At 56.0% G+C, this 16,617-nt stretch overlaps 3 protein-coding genes across 3 annotated transcripts; 1 reads left to right on the top strand and 2 right to left on the bottom strand.

The window, feature by feature from the left end:
- Positions 1-5: 5 nt before the first annotated feature.
- On the bottom strand, positions 6-4,283 carry wdr24 (WD repeat domain 24; the record flags this gene model as incomplete). Its single annotated transcript, XM_084491010.1, is given in 9 exon segments — positions 6-81; positions 652-752; positions 875-1,076; positions 1,078-1,548; positions 1,928-2,105; positions 2,725-3,222; positions 3,486-3,542; positions 3,730-3,807; positions 4,239-4,283. Coding segments are annotated over 6 exon segments (1,521 nt in total), but the record flags the coding sequence as incomplete, so codon positions are not given.
- Positions 4,284-4,330: 47 nt separating this feature from the next.
- Positions 4,331-8,236, top strand: LOC311376129 (uncharacterized protein). Its single transcript, XM_084491009.1, has 6 exons — positions 4,331-4,469; positions 4,630-4,768; positions 4,942-5,035; positions 6,374-6,533; positions 6,665-6,817; positions 7,886-8,236. Exons 2-6 carry the CDS (start codon positions 4,632-4,634, stop codon positions 8,050-8,052), a joined length of 711 nt encoding a protein of 236 aa, XP_084347135.1. The 5' UTR covers positions 4,331-4,469; positions 4,630-4,631; the 3' UTR covers positions 8,053-8,236.
- Positions 8,237-14,212: 5,976 nt separating this feature from the next.
- On the bottom strand, positions 14,213-16,567 carry LOC311376128 (rhomboid-related protein 1-like; the record flags this gene model as incomplete). The annotated part of the gene is made up of 2 exons (XM_084491008.1): positions 14,213-14,484; positions 16,507-16,567. Coding segments are annotated over 2 exons (333 nt in total), but the record flags the coding sequence as incomplete, so codon positions are not given.
- Positions 16,568-16,617: the final 50 nt, after the last annotated feature.

The raw sequence follows: 16,617 nt of genomic DNA, 5'->3' as shown, positions 1-16,617 counted from the left end.
AGGTGGGCGGAGTCCAGCCGGCCCTCCTTCCCCCGGTCGGCGCGGCTGTCCGGACACGCCCCCATGTCCTTCATGCTGAAGCTACGGGAGAGCACAGAGCCCGCGTTGGAGCGGGCCCTGGTGGTGCTGGAGGCCGTAGCACCCACAGGACCCACCAGCACCCACACAGGACCCTCCCACACCCTCAGGACCCTCCCACACCCACAGGACCCTCCCACACACACACAGGACCCTCCCACACACCCACAGGACCCTCCCACACCCACAGGACCCTCCCACACCCACAGGACCCACCACACCCACAGGACCCGCCCACACACACACACAGGACCCTCCCACACACACAGGACCCCTCCCACACACACACACAGGACCCTCCCACACACACAGGACCCTCCCACACACACACAGGACCCTCCCACACACACAGGACCCTCCCACACACACACACACACACACAGGACCCTCCCACACACACAGGACCCTCCCACACACACACACACACAGGACCCTCCCACACACACACACAGGACCCTCCCACACACACAGGACCCTCCCACACACACACACAGGACCCTCCCACACACACAGGACCCTCCCACACCCACAGGACCCTCCCACAGGAGCCTGTTCAGAGGCTGGAGGCCGTACCTGTTCATCAGAGGCAGTGTGCCCAGCTTGGCGCTGAGGCTGAGGTTGGGGTTGGCCGGGTCGGAGAACATGATGCGGACCATGGTCCACGTGGTGGAGACCTTCAGGACGGGGAGGGAGAAACAAGATCCGTTATCCGCTGCTTCGGTCTGCTCCTGCCGATCGGGGGGGGGGGGGGGGGGGCGGGGGCGGGGGGGGGGGGCGGGGGGCGGGGGGGGCTGACCTGAGGCCGGTTCAGCTCCTTGGCCACCTTGGCGTTGTGGTCACACAGCTCGGCGAAGGGCTTCCCGCTGAGCAGGTAGAGGCGCGCCGTCTGGGAGAACCAGTCCATGCGGCCGCCCTCCAGCCCGGTCTCGAAGACGCTGAGGGCGCTGGACACGTGGGCGAACTGCTCCGTCAGGTCCGGCTTCTTGAAGAAGAAGATGGGGGTAGCGGCGGTCCCCGCCCGGGTAGGGCTTCCTGTTGGCGTCGCTGCTGATCAGGCTCTCCTTGGCGGCGAAGGCCAGGTCCCCGAACAGGCCGAAGCACAGCCCCTCGGGGTTGGCCTTGTCCACGGGCCGGCTGGCGTCCTTGAACATGTGCTGGTACAGCGTGCTGTCCTTGGAGCCCGACAGCAGGAAGTAGGGGTCGTGCTGGTGGCGCCAGGCGATGCCCGTGGTCACGTCCTTGTGCTCCTCGAAGGTGGCGAAGGGGATGAAGGGCCGGCGGACGTCCCACACGTAGATGTTGTGGTCCACCATCATGGAGCAGGTGGCCAGGTGCCACTTCCGCTCCGGCCGCCACTTGACGCGCGCCACGGAGGCGATGGTCTGCACGCAGTGGATCTCCTTGGCCCGCGTGGTGCTCATGTCCCACACCTTCACCATCTTGTCCCGGCCGCCGGTGGCCAGCCAGCCCCTGGAGAGAGAGAGAGAGAGAGAGAGAGAGAGAGAGAGAGAGAGAGAGAGAGAGAGAGAGAGAGAGAGAGAGAGAGAGAGAGAGAGAGAGAGAGAGACAGACAGACAGACAGACAGACAGACAGACAGACAGACAGACAGACACAGAGACAGACACAGAGACAGACAGACACTTAATTCACGGGAAAGGGAGGCGTGACCTCACATCACACAACGGTACAAACAGCTAATTCTAATAAAAATTAAAATGACCGGTTGACAATATTACAAAGAATCAACAACACAATAATACACGCTGGGGTTCAGCCCAGACGGTAACCAGCAGCCGGCTCGACGCAGCAGCGCGGCGGCGGCGGGGGGGGGGGGGCAGAGTGAGTCACCGGTCGTCCGGGTGCCAGTCGCAGCAGAACACGGGCCCGTTGTGGGCGGTGAACATCCTCTCGTAGCGGTCCGGCCGGCGGATGTCCCACAGCTGCACGTTCCCGTTCTCAAAGGAGGCGGCGAAGGTGAAGTACTCCTTCATACTGAACTGGACGTCCCTCACGCTCTCCGACTGACCTGGGGACCAAGGGGAGCGCTCAGCCATCGCTTACTCTACATTACCTTAGTACATTATTACTGATAGTTTGGATTTTTTTGCGTTTTTTTTGCGTGTCTCAGCATCGGCCGATTTTTTTTTGCAGATTTTATTTTAATTTGTAATTTCTTTTAATTTTTTTTCCCCCCGTCATGATTGACAGACAGTTCAATAAATGTTCCTTTTTTAAACTGAGTCTTGTAACATTCGTTATCATCGTTGGGTCATTTTTATGACGTCAACTGAGGGAGCGAGAGCAGCATCGGCTCCAAACATCAGCTCAATAAAATCAGTACGGGCGCATCGGTCAGCGGAGAAGGCTGAAGGGAATCGGTACGGGCCCTAAAAGAACCACATGGGAGGAGTCCGTCTACCAGGCGGTAAGACGCTGACTCTACACTGCGTCTGGTTGAGGCTAAAGCACCACGCTTCATCCATCTGATATATCGGCCGTGTTATGAAACCAGACCAGAGCAGTTTGACTCGTGCTGCGGCCCCTCCACACACGCCCCCCCCCCCCCCCCCCCCCCCCCCCCGGGGTACCTGAGAAGGTGCTGACGCCCCCCCCCCCCCCCCCCCCGGGGCAGAGCGCGGCCCTACCTGAGAAGGTGCTGACGGACTCCTTCTTGCGCAGGTCGAAGCACTTCATGAAGCCGTCCTGCGAGCCGCTGAGCAGCATGTACACCTCGCTGGGGTGGAAGCACACCTTGTTGACGGTGCGCTTGTGCTCGGTGAACAGCTGGTCCTGCTTGTTGCGCGACGGCTTGCCCAGGTTCCAGGTGACCACGGCGCCGTTGGTGGCGGCGGTGGCCAGCAGGTTCTCCTCCATCTGGTGCCACATCACGTCGGCGCAGCTGAAGTTGAGCGAGGGCTTGCGGCCGACGCGCAGGTTCAGCTTCTCCACCAGCTGCTCGTCCTCCAGCCCGTAGATCTTGAAGATGTTGCGGCCGGCCACCACCACCTGGGAGGCGTCGCGGCACACGCTGATGGCGTTGGCGGGCGCGTCCAGGTGGCAGAACATGGTGCGGCCGCTGATGGCCCCGCCGCCGCCGCCGCTGCCCAGCGCCGTGGAGACCCGCGACATCTTCTCCATGGTCCTGGGGGGGGGGGGGGGGGGGGGGAGAAGGTCACCTTCTAGGACCTGCTAGGACTGACTCAATACATCAGAGAACCCCACAATGGACCCGCTGATGACGAGAGGGTTAGGGTATGAAGGACAGCTTGACAGGGAGACAGACTCTGCTCAGGTCGTCTCTGCGTCTATCGGCCACCAGGGGGCGCAGGGAGCAACACAACAGGCGGGAGTAGATTCTGAAACGATGCAAGGTTACGCGGTTATATAAAGCTCCAGAAATACTCACCTGACGCAGTGTTTGTAGTTCAGGAACAGAGCTCTCTCCGGGGACACCAGCTGACGGCTGCACAACATGCAACATGTTAGGAACAACGCATTATGACGAATACTGAACCTTTAGCTCTTTCCCCCTCTGTGGTCCATCATCTTAACCCAAGCAGAACGTGCCTCGAGTTGGCGCTTATCATACACGCATCTGTAAATACTAATCATGTGTGACTACACAGTAAACACAAACACTCTTCCCTTACCTAGGGGTAGATGATGTTTATCACATCTCCCGCATCCTCCAGACGCTGTGGTCGGGGTCGACAAAACGGACTTCAACACTAGAATACATAACAGAGCCAACAGGGAGAGGGAGGGACAGACACTTTTAATTCAGTGAAACCAGGCGCTGATAAACTCTTTAATTGTCAAGAGAGGAGGTGGGTTTATGTGGCCGGTGCACAAAGTGACTTGTTGAGGACATGTCAGAACTTCTGGAGGTAGAAGACGAGGTTCTGTTCTGTTGTGAGGGACACGAGACCGGAAGGAGCTCCGCGCTGTGATGCTAATGCTAATGTTGTGATGCTAACGATGCTAGCGTTAGCTCTCTGCGTGTAGCCGGCTAGTGCTGCTGATAAACCTGCTTTACACGGCATGCCTTAAGGGTGCAATAGTGTGTGTTTGTGTATATGTCTGATGTGTGTTTTTTCGTTGGTGGTAAAAAATGTAGACCATTTATCTATAAACCGTTTAAGTTCTTCAGATAACTAACCTTTTGAAACTTGTTTCTCACTGCACGGCCGGAAATAGTATTTCGTCTCCAGTTCTCGCGAGATTACCGTCTGTGATCACAAACCAAACATGATGAGTAGAGTACAGTTTTATTAGTAGAGTATTATCTACATTGCGTGCACTTTATCATACGCGATCCATGATAATATATTGTATTCGAGAGAATCAAGCTGTACCACTTTGTCGAGATAAACTGGACGTTTTTTTAGAGGTAAAATGAAACTCGTGTTGCACTGAATCAATTTTAAAACGCAGTGTTTTAAATAATGTCTTTAACGTTCTGAAGTATTTTTAAAGCAATAGCATCGTAGTTGTTCACCATTTGCTACCATCAGGTTGTGTTTTTAATAACTGTGTGTAACTGTGCGTAGCCATGAGCAGGTCCGGTCTGTTCGCCTGTGAGGACCCGGACCGGTGGAGGCGCGTCTCCGACCAGTACTGGGCCGTGGTGGAGGCCAGGTCCGCCGTGAAGGGGAAGAAGTCGGGAAAACTTCTACCCCTTGAAAAGTGGTAATTATTAATATTAATAATAAGAATTCTAAATATCAAAAGGAGACAATGTGTCAGACCCCCACTGTAACACGAGAGTATGAGAGATGGAGGTGGTCCAGTGTGTCCAGTGAGGCTGTTACCACCTCCTGCTCCTCCTCCTCCTCCTGCTCCTCCTGCTCCTCCTCCTCCAGGTTCCAGGAGCAGCTGCCCGCTCTCATCTCCAGCCGGTCTGAGCGATACGTGACCCACCCAGAGCTGGTGAAGCTGATGGAATGGAAGCTGACTGTAAGTCTGCCTCCCTGATCTCACTATGAACAGTCTCTTTAGGACGCACTCCCACTGGGCAGAGTGTTCCTGTACCGTACTCCAGTACCCCCCCCCCCCCCCCCACTGTGCTCCTGGCCTGTGGGCCTGAGTACGGTGGCCTCTTGTACATACGGTCGCGTACCCGTGCGAGTGTCGGCTCATTAGCGTCTGTACCGTGGCCTGAGCACAGCTCTCTGAGTGAACCTCCACCTCTCTGAACCTCCACTCCACCTCTCTGTCAGTGAACCTCCACCTCTCTGTCTCTGATCCTCCACCCCTCTGAACCTCCACCCCTCTGATCCTCCACCCCTCTGTCTCTGATCCTCCACCCCTCTGTCTCTGATCCTCCACCCCTCTGGTCCTCCACCCCTCTGGTCCTCCACCCCTCTGATCCTCCACCCCTCTGATCCTCCACCCCTCTGATCCTCCACCCCTCTGATCCTCCACCCCTCTGGTCCTCCACCTCTCTGATCCTCCACCCCTCTGATCCTCCACCCCTCTGATCCTCCACCCCTCTGGTCCTCCACCTCTCTGATCCTCCACCCCTCTGATCCTCCACCTCTCTGGTCCTCCACCCCTCTGATCCTCCACCCCTCTGATCCTCCACCCCTCTGATCCTCCACCCCTCTGATCCTCCACCCCTCTGATCCTCCACCCCTCTGGTCCTCCACCCCTCTGATCCTCCACCCCTCTGATCCTCCACCCCTCTGATCCTCCCCCCCTCTGATCCTCCACCTCTCTGTCTCTGATCCTCCACCCCTCTGATCCTCCACCCCTCTGATCCTCCACCCCTCTGATCCTCCACCCCTCTGATCCTCCACCCCTCTGAACCTCCACCCCTCTGTCTCTGAACCTCCACCCCTCTGATCCTCCACCCCTGATCCTCCACCCCTCTGCTCCTCCACCTCTCTGATCCTCCACCCCTCTGGTCCTCCACCCCTCTGTCTCTGATCCTCCACCCCTCTGGTCCTCCACCCCTCTGATCCTCCACCCCTCTGGTCCTCCACCCCTCTGGTCCTCCACCCCTCTGTCTCTGATCCTCCACCCCTCTGGTCCTCCACCCCTCTGATCCTCCACCCCTCTGGTCCTCCACCCCTCTGATCCTCCACCCCTCTGGTCCTCCACCCCTCTGTCTCTGATCCTCCACCCCTCTGGTCCTCCACCCCTCTGATCCTCCACCCCTCTGGTCCTCCACCCCTCTGATCCTCCACCCCTCTGATCCTCCACCCCTCTGATCCTCCACCCCTCTGGTCCTCCACCCCTCTGATCCTCCACCCCTCTGGTCCTCCACCCCTCTGATCCTCCACCCCTCCCCAGAGGGGGACGTTCCGGCCGCGGCTCCAGCAGCTGCTGTCGTCCAACGCGGCGGCGGCGGTGGAGCTCCGCTCCCGGACGGCGTTCTCCCTCCTCCCCGACGTCGGCGCCGCCATCGCAGAGCTCAGCGCCCTGAAGGCCGTCGGCCCGGCAACCGCCTCCGGTAACGTAAGGGGCGGGGGGGTCAGAGGGGGGCTCCACCAATCACGTTCCCCCACGGCTGACACCGTCACAGTGTTGCTTTAGCCGAGAGGCTGCTCAAGTGTTTCCTGATTGGTCGTCTCCTCTCCCCAGCGGTGCTGGCGGCCGGCTGCCCGGAGCTGGCGGCCTTCATGTCCGACGAGGGGGTGGGGAGCGTGCCCGGACTCACCCCCGTCCAGTACACCGCCCGGCACTACCGGCGCTACCTGGAGAGCCTCCTGCAGCGCACCGCCCAGCTCAACCACGGTGAGACACTAGCCCCGCCCAGCGGGACCACTAGCCCCGCCCAGTGGGACCACTAGCCCCGCCCAGTGGGACACTAGCCCCGCCCAGTGAGACACTAGCCCCGCCCAGTGGGACACTAGCCCCGCCCAGTGGGACCACTAGCCCCGCCCAGTGGGACACTAGCCCCGCCCAGAGGGACCACTAGCCCCGCCCAGTGGGACCACTAGCCCCGCCCAGTGGGACCACTAGCCCCGCCCAGTGGGACCACTAGCCCCGCCCAGCGGGACCACTAGCCCCGCCCAGTGGGACCACTAGCCCCGCCCAGTGGGACCACTAGCCCCGCCCAGCGGGACCACTAGCCCCGCCCAGAGGGACCACTAGCCCCGCCCAGCGGGACCACTAGCCCCGCCCAGAGGGACACTAGCCCCGCCCAGTGGGACCACTAGCCCCGCCCAGAGGGACCACTAGCCCCGCCCAGTGAGACACTAGCCCCGCCCAGTGGGACCACTAGCCCCGCCCAGTGGGACCACTAGCCCCGCCCAGTGGGACCACTAGCCCCGCCCCGTGGGACCACTAGCCCCGCCCAGTGAGACACTAGCCCCGCCCAGTGGGACCACTAGCCCCGCCCAGTGGGACACTAGCCCCGCCCAGTGGGACCACTAGCCCCGCCCAGTGGGACCACTAGCCCCGCCCAGTGGGACACTAGCCCCGCCCAGTGGGACCACTAGCCCCGCCCAGTGGGACCACTAGCCCCGCCCAGTGGGACACTAGCCCCGCCCAGTGGGACCACTAGCCCCGCCCAGTGGGACACTAGCCCCGCCCAGTGGGACCACGGTGAGACACTAGCCCCGCCCAGTGGGACACTAGCCCCGCCCAGTGGGACACTAGCCCCGCCCAGTGGGACCACTAGCCCCGCCCAGTGGGACCACGGTGAGAGGGCACTAGGACCCCATGGAGCTCCTCCCACGCTCCCGGTCTCCTCGTGAAGAAGGTTAAAGGAGGTTCTTCTGACCCTCATGTACCTGGAGAACATCCAGAAGCACATGAAGGATCTGCTAAGCTAACCCGGCGCCCCCTCCTCTTCCTCAGCGGACCCCCAGCGGGGCTGGACCCCCCACAGGGCGGAGCGCTGCCTGTGGGCGTGGGCGGTGGCCGGCCGGCTGCAGCTCCCCCTGCTGGAGGCGGCGGAGGGCGGCGAGAGGCGGAGCCCGGAGGCCGACCACGAGAGACCAACGAAGAAGAGGAGGACCGACTGAAGGCCCCTTCGTCGTCCCCTCCTACGGGTTCATGGTTGACCTTTGACCTTTGACCTGGCCACAGGTCTCGTTTCATCTGACTGAATAAATTGTGAATTTGTTTATATGGAAGAAAAACCTCCTGAATGAATGAACTGTTCTCTAGTGGACACACGTTGATGAACGAGGCCCTGACAGGGATTCACCCTGAGGCCACCCCCCAGGAGAGGAGGAGGGGGGAGGGAGAGAGGGGGGGAGAGGTGTGAGGGGGGGAGAGGAGGAGAGAGGAGGAAGGGGGGAGAGGAGAGAGGAGGAGGTGTGGGGAGAGGAGAGAGAGTGGTGTGAGGGAGAGGAGGAAGGGGGAGAGGAGAGAGAGGTGTGAGGGGGGAGAGGAGAGAGGGGGGAGGAGAGGAGGAAGGGGGAGAGGGGAGGAGAGGTGTAGGAAGCACAGCAGACTGTTGCCACAGTATTGTTCTTTAATCATGATGTTCGCTAAATGAAAGGCAAGTACAATGAACAGTACAAAATAAAACAATATCTTTATATATATATACAGTATATGTATATAAAGATATATATACACAATATAAAATGGTTCTGTTCAGAACATTTGAAAAGTACAATAGATCATGAAATAATGAGGACTTTTGATATAAATGATCCATATTTTGTAAATTGAGTTCCATTAAGTTCCTTCACATGGAGCGTTGTAAACGTGGCCCTGGTCGGGGCGGGGCGTGGCCGAGCGGCCGTTTTGGCGCCGTGTTGGGAACGCAGGTCAGCTTAGATGACCTTTGACCCCGGCCTCTCTGAGCTCCCCCCAGCTGACGGTCCACTCAGGAGAAGCGGTGGATTTGCACCGTGGAGATCAGAGCGATCTGCGCTCCCAAAGCGGACCCCCGGCGTCTGCCAGCTCACGTCAGGTTGGCACTTTGAGAACTGACCCCGGACCGAGGAGGCCCCGGGCGGTGGAACCGAAGCCTCGTCCAGCGACGGGAGATAACAGTAACACATCGTATGGGTTAAAGCAGCACCAGTAACGACCACCGCCTGGACCGCTGTGGGGTGTGGACGACACCAGCCAGGTCCCTGAGGCTTCACAGTAAAATGCTATATTATTGGATTACTGTCAGGGAGCGTAATGGCACAATATTTCCATTTATTGTTTGCGTCGAGTGGGGCTGTTGGCGTTAACTTGAAGGACGGGGGTCATGGGCGTCCACAGATGTTTGTGTTGGTGATTACAGTAAGTCTGTCTCTAGCTACGGCGGCCTGCTGGACTCCTGCAGTAGAGGCAGACGACAACGCAAGCGGATGGCAGTGATCCAGTCAGGACCTAAAGACACAGCGCTGCTGCTCCCACACAGCCTGGAGCTCCTCCAGACGGGGGACAGAACGCTGGACCCCCACGGCCCAGCACCTCAGGCCTTCTGGGGGTTCTACTGACAAGGCATCGGGCGTTACACACAGCGGGTTAGAAATCAACAAGTACAAACAAAGGATGATGATGGCACTAGAACCGTATGGCACGCAACAACATGTCAGTTTAAACACAACAAGGGCATCAAAGCCCAGGAACCAATACCAGAACAGGGAACACAAAGGAGGAGGCAGAGAGATGAGGAGCAACTCACTGTGGGGCCGCCCAGCTCCAGACTTCACTAAACCAGACGTTACTAAAGCAGACTTTACTAAAGCAGACTTTACTAAAGCAGACTTTACTAAAGCAGACTTTACTAAAGCAGACTTTACTAAAGCAGACTTTATTCGACCAGCAGAGAAGAGTTTATCTCGGGCTCCAGAGAGACCAGGGTCACGCCTGGAACCACACAACTATTTTCTTTATATATATATATATATATATATATACACGTGTATATATACATAATATGTATATATATATATATATATATATGTATACGTAATATATACATATATATATACATAATATGTATACATATACATAATATGTATATATATATATATATATGTATACGTAATATATACATATATATATATACATAATATGTATATATATGTATATATATATATATATATATATGTATACGTAATATATACATATATATATACATAATATGTATATATATATGTATACGTAATATATACATATATATATATACATAATATGTATATATATATATATATATACATGTATATGGGAAGAGTAATAGCCGGTGCTTATGTCCCCATGTCCTCTATTAATGAGCCACAGAGGTCATGTGACAGGTCAGGTCATGTGACAGGTCAGAGGTCATGTGACAGGGCTGCTCCCCGTCCTCATGCTGGCCTCAACACACCTCCTCCAGGAGAGAACAGAGCACCTCCTCCAGGAGAAACACTGGGCCTCCTGAGGAGCTAGGCCTGCCTCAACCTAGTCTGTCTCAGGAGGAGGAGGAGGAGCAGGAGGAGCAGAAGAGGAGGAGCAGGAGGAGGAAGAGGAGAAGGAGGAGGAGGAAGAGGAGCAGGAGGAAGAAGAAGAGGAGCAGGAGGAGGAAGAGGAGCAGCAGGAGGAAGAAGAAGAGGAGCAGGAGGAGGAAGAGGAGCAGGAGGAAGAAGAAGAGGAGCAGGAGGAAGAAGAAGAGGAGCAGGAGGAGGAAGAGGAGCAGCAGGAGGAAGAAGAAGAGGAGCAGGAGGAGGAAGAGGAGCAGCAGGAGGAAGAAGAAGAGGAGCAGGAGGAGGAAGAGGAGCAGGAGGAAGAAGAAGAGGAGCAGGAGGAGGAAGAGGAGAAGGAGGAGCAGGAGGAAGAAGAGGAGCAGCAGGAGGAGGAAGAAGAGGAGCAGGAGGAGGAAGAGGAGAAGGAGGAGCAGGAGGAAGAAGAGGAGCAGCAGGAGGAGGAAGAGGAGCAGCAGGAGGAGCAGGAGGAAGAAGAGGAGCAGCAGGAGGAGGAAGAGGAGAAGGAGGAGCAGGAGGAAGAAGAGGAGCAGCAGGAGGAGGAGGCGGAGGAGCGGCCTATGTCGGGGAGGATGGAGCTTGGCTGAAAGCCAGGAACCAGCCTACTGGGATGCACTGGTTGGTACTGGTTGGTACTGGTTGGTACTGGTTGGTACTGGTCGGTACTGCCTACCTACTGGGACGGCGGTTTAAACCTTTAAGATGAGGTCACAGATGAACACAGGCACCAATAAGAGATGAAAGAAAATAAAGAATATGTGAAGATTACAAATGAATGACGGCCCTTAACGCAGGGATGGTTTACTCTTCGTCGCCGTGATGTTCAGCGTTTTGTTTTAAAGGTCAAGAGGGCAACAAGGGTCTAGGATGAAGACGACGAGGCTCTGTGGGCGGAGCCGTCAGTCCTGTACACGAACCACAGAGGTGGTTGAGATGTGATGAGATATGTTTTCTCTTTTCTTTTATCCTCTCTCCTGGCATCCATCCCATAATAAACTGGAGAGATGGTTTACAACCGAATTGGTAAAAGTCTGAGAAATGCATCAAACATTTTTTTCCGGGGGAAGTCAGACGACATGAATAATAGATCTATGAACGGATCTCATTGGATGGACTGAATTGAGTTTCTATTGAAGTGAATCTTTTTCCAAACGGGCTCTCTGGCTGAAGTCCTCTGGAGGACGGAGGTTCATGAGTGTCCTTTGACGTGGGCCGCCCTAGCATATCCTCTGGTAAGCACGTTGGCTAAATGTTCCTAGCTACGTGAACATCTCCTTAGTGGTTTATTAGTGGTATTTTACAGGCATGTATTTGCAAAAAAATTAAGTTTGCTTCGTCCGTTTCATATCATATCTTTTTGAATATTCACAATGCAAAATATTATCTGATCGCTTACACGCAGAAATATTGAACGGCGATGGCGAATGAAGTCCTGAAGGCAGCACTGGGTCTGTTCTGCTTCAGAACACAACAGGACGGCAGCAGAACACAACAGTCAACAAGTATTCTCTTATCCATAACGGAAAAAAATACAAATAAATATACTCTTAATTATGAACATACAATATACACATCCACTATCAACATGGAATCAAACAGAGGGGTACATTCCTTTACAAAGCATAAAGTCCCTAAGAATGAGAAACGGCTTCAGTCTGAATTGCCCCAATGCCCTCTGGGACAGGAAGGTCAAAGGTCACCAGGTGACACACCTGACCCCTGCCTGTGAGTTAGGGCATGGACAGGTGTGTGTGTGTGTGTGTGGGTGTGAGTGTGAGTGTGAGTGTGTGTGTGTGTGTGTGTGTGTGTGTGTGTGTGTGAGTGTGAGTGTGTGTGTGTGTGTGTGTGTGTGTGTGGGCTAACAGTAGGAGGCAGTGGATCTTGTCAGACAGAAACAGTCCGCTGTAGACGTCTCGTCTTCTGGAGCGTGAAATGAGATATTCTGCACAGCGCTTTGAGAGGTTAGTGGTCAGCTTGTGACCTGTGACCTGTGACCTGTGGGTCAGACGTCAGACGACCGAGGTGTCAGAGTCGGTCTCCATGGCACCAGGACGTTCCTTTGAGAGCCGGTTCTCTCCTGGTGGTGATCGTATCCACAGTGTCGTCTGAGGAGCGTTCTGAGAAAACACTTCTTCAAATGTTCTGTTGAGCAACGGAACACACAGAACCACGAGAACGTCTGCACACAATACATCAAAGGGCCCTTCTCCTACATGCTGATCACCTACTGGGGGCTCTGTAGACCTACTGGGAGCTCTGTAGACCTACTGGGAGCTCTGTAGACCTACTGGGAGCTCTGTAGACCTACTGGGAGCTCTGTAGGCCTACTGGGAGCTCTGTAGACCTACTGGGAGCTCTGTAGACCTACTGGGAGCTCTGTAGGCCTACTGGGAGCTCTGTAGGCCTACTGGGAGCTCTGTAGACCTACTGGGAGCTCTGTAGACCTACTGGGAGCTCTGTAGACCTACTGGGAGCTCTGTAGGCCTACTGGGACCTACTGGGGGCTCTGTAGACCTACTGGGACCTACTGGGAGCTCTGTAGACCTACTGGGAGCTCTGTAGACCTACTGGGAGCTCTGTAGACCTACTGGGAGCTCTGTAGGCCTACTGGGAGCTCTGTAGACCTACTGGGAGCTCTGTAGACCTACTGGGAGCTCTGTAGGCCTACTGGGAGCTCTGTAGGCCTACTGGGAGCTCTGTAGACCTACTGGGAGCTCTGTAGACCTACTGGGAGCTCTGTAGACCTACTGGGAGCTCTGTAGGCCTACTGGGACCTACTGGGGGCTCTGTAGACCTACTGGGACCTACTGGGAGCTCTGTAGACCTACTGGGAGCTCTGTAGACCTACTGGGAGCTCTGTAGGCCTACTGGGAGCTCTGTAGACCTACTGGGAGCTCTGTAGGCCTACTGGGAGCTCTGTAGACCTACTGGGGGCTCTGTAGGCCTACTGGGACCTACTGGGAGCTCTGTAGACCTACTGGGACCTACTGGGAGCTCTGTAGGCCTACTGGGAGCTACTGGGACGCTGTAGACCTACTGGGAGCTACTGGGACGCTGTAGACCTACTGGGAGCTACTGGGACGCTGTAGGCCTACTGGGAGGGTCAGGGCGTGAGGGCCGTGCTACTTGGGGGCTGGTTCCAGGCAGCACAGACGAACGCTGGTCAGCTGCTTCACAGAAGAAGTAAAGACAACAATATAAAATAAAGGAAACGTTTCATCACTACGCGCTGCTGTTGCTCAGGGTCGACTCGTGTTGTCGTAGATGAGGCAGACTTTCCCAGAGTGCACTGGGGTATTTACATTTCACAGGGTCTTTAAATGGCCAACATGGAGGACATGAATGACTTCAGAAATGCATTCTGGGAAGTGAGTGCCGATTGGTTGTTATATATATATAGTGTACTGACTGCTCTCTCGTCCCTCTTTAATGAAAGAGATCTCTCCTGGTGAGCATCTGGAACAAAAACATCGTTCGGATCTGAAGGGAAAACAGCTGGATTCAAAGAGCGCGCGTTCCTGGAAACTAAACCAAAAGTGTGTGTGGATGGGGACCCCCCCACTAAAGGGGAGGGGCCAGAGTCCCCCCCCCCACTAAAGGGGAGGGGCCAGAGTCCATGTGTGTGTATGGGGACCCCCCCCCCGCTAAAGGGGAGGGGCCAGAGTCCCCCCCCACACTAAAGGGGAGGGGCCAGAGTCCATGTGTGTGTATGGGAACCCCCCCCCCCCCCCCCCATGGGTTAAGCGACCCCTAAAGGGGGGGGTCTTCATCAGGGCGGGGTGGGGATCTGGACCCCCAGCAGCTCGTAGGCGAAGATGTTCCAGAAGATGGCGAAGAGCAGGAAGGTGATGAAGGAGAAGACGATGACCCACCAGGTGCACTGGCGCTGCAGGCTCTCCTCGTAGCTGCGCAGGATGAGCAGCCCCATGCTGATGCCCACCACCGCCCCCGACAGGTGGGCCATGAAGCTGGGCTGGGGCCCCGCCGACGGCAGGGGGGGGGAGAACCGCAACCACACCGCCCGGCCCACCTCCGAGCTCACTGGGGACACACGGGGCTTAGAACCACACCGCGCTAGAACCACACACACACACCTTAGAACCACGACACGCTAGAACCACGACACGCTAGAACCACAGCACCTTAGAACCACACACACCTTAGAACCACACACACCGTAGAACCACAACACGCTAGAACCACGACACGCTAGAACCACGACACGCTAGAACCACACACACCTTAGAACCACACACACCTTAGAACCACACACACCTTAGAACCACAACACGCTAGAACCACACACACCTTAGAACCACACACACCTTAGAACCACACACACCTTAGAACCACACACACCTTAGAACCACACACACCTTAGAACCACAACACGCTAGAACCACACACACCTTAGAACCACGACACGCTAGAACCACAACACGCTAGAACCACACACACCTTAGAACCACGACACGCTAGAACCACACACACCTTAGAACCACAACACGCTAGAACCACACACACCTTAGAACCACACACACCTTAGAACCACAACACGCTAGAACCACGACACGCTAGAACCACACACACCTTAGAACCACAACACGCTAGAACCACGACACGCTAGAACCACAACACGCTAGAACCACGACATGCTAGAACCACAACACGCTAGAACCACGACACGCTAGAACCACGACACGCTAGAACCACAACACGCTAGAACCACGACACGCTAGAACCACGACACGCTAGAACCACAACACGCTAGAACCACGACACGCTAGAACCACGACACGCTAGAACCACGACACACTAGAACCACGACACGCTAGAACCACGACACGCTAGAACCACGACACACTAGAACCACACACACCTTAGAACCACGACACGCTAGAACCACAACACGCTAGAACCACGACACGCTAGAACCACAACACGCTAGAACCACGACACACTAGAACCACAACACGCTAGAACCACGACACGCTAGAACCACACACACAGAGCTTAGAACCACAACACGCTAGAACCACGACACGCTAGAACCACGACACGCTCGAGAAACACGTGATGTGAGGTGATGGTGGAGGTGATGGTGATGGTGATGGTGGTGGTGGTGGTGGTGGTGGTGATGAGGTGGTGGTGGTGGTGCTGGTGGTGGTGGTGATGGTGATGGTGGTGGTGGTGATGAGGTGCTGGTGCTGGTGGTGTTGGTGCTGGTGGTGGTGGTGGTGATGAGGTGGTGGTGCTGGTGGTGTTGGTGGTGTTGGTGGTGGTGGTGATGAGGTGCTGGTGGTGGTGATGAGGTGATGGTGCTGGTGGTGCTGGTGGTGTTGGTGGTGGTGATGAGGTGGTGGTGGTGCTGGTGATTGGTGGTGGTGCTGGTGGTGATGAGGTGGTGATGAGGTGGTGGTGGTGGTGGTGGTGATGAGGTGGTGGTGGTGGTGGTGGTGGTGATGATGAGGTGGTGGTGGTGGTGGTGGTGGTGATGGTGATGGTGGTGGTGGTGGTGGTGGTGCTGGTGCTGGTGGTGGTGGAGGTGCTGGTGGCGATCCCTGCAGACTAGTCTCCAGTGTGTCTCCCCACAGGGCGACTTGGTGCAGTCAGAGTATGGTGTCTCCTTTGGTTCCTGTCCCCTTCCCTCTCTCTCTGAAGGGACGTTTGGAGGGTCTTTGGTTAAGCTAGTTCTGTGGCCCGAGATCAAGGAACCCAAAGTGAGGTTTTAATCTCAGCTCAGAGAGAGAATGTTGTTGTGGATTTAAAGATGAATGATTGCTGTGCAGCTCTGGGCGGGAGCTCGTTAGGCGTAGTGTTGGAAGGAGCCGGTGGACAGATGGACACAACATATTGCTGAGTCATGAAGAGTGAATCAGAGCTCACACAGATCGTGGAGCAGCCATGCGGTGTGACTCACCTCTCTTCACTCTGTCCAATAGGAGACATACGCCTTTAGCACAACGCTAGAGCCCTGAGCGGCACCGCCGCGTGAGAATGACATGAGGCCGGGGAAAAGGGTGGAGTTGAAATGCTCTGAACTACGGAGGACGGAGGACTCACTGCAGACCAGCGCCAGGATCATCCGGAGCAGCTTGTAGGGGCAACGCATCCCCGCCCAGTTCTGCAACACAACAACCACAGGCTCAGGACACACACTGTGGACGCACAACA

This window comes from Micromesistius poutassou (assembly GCF_964030765.1).
Source record: "Micromesistius poutassou genome assembly, contig: SCAFFOLD_1169, whole genome shotgun sequence".
Lineage (NCBI taxonomy): Eukaryota > Metazoa > Chordata > Actinopteri > Gadiformes > Gadidae > Micromesistius > Micromesistius poutassou.
This window is presented reverse-complemented; position numbering and strand designations above follow the sequence as displayed.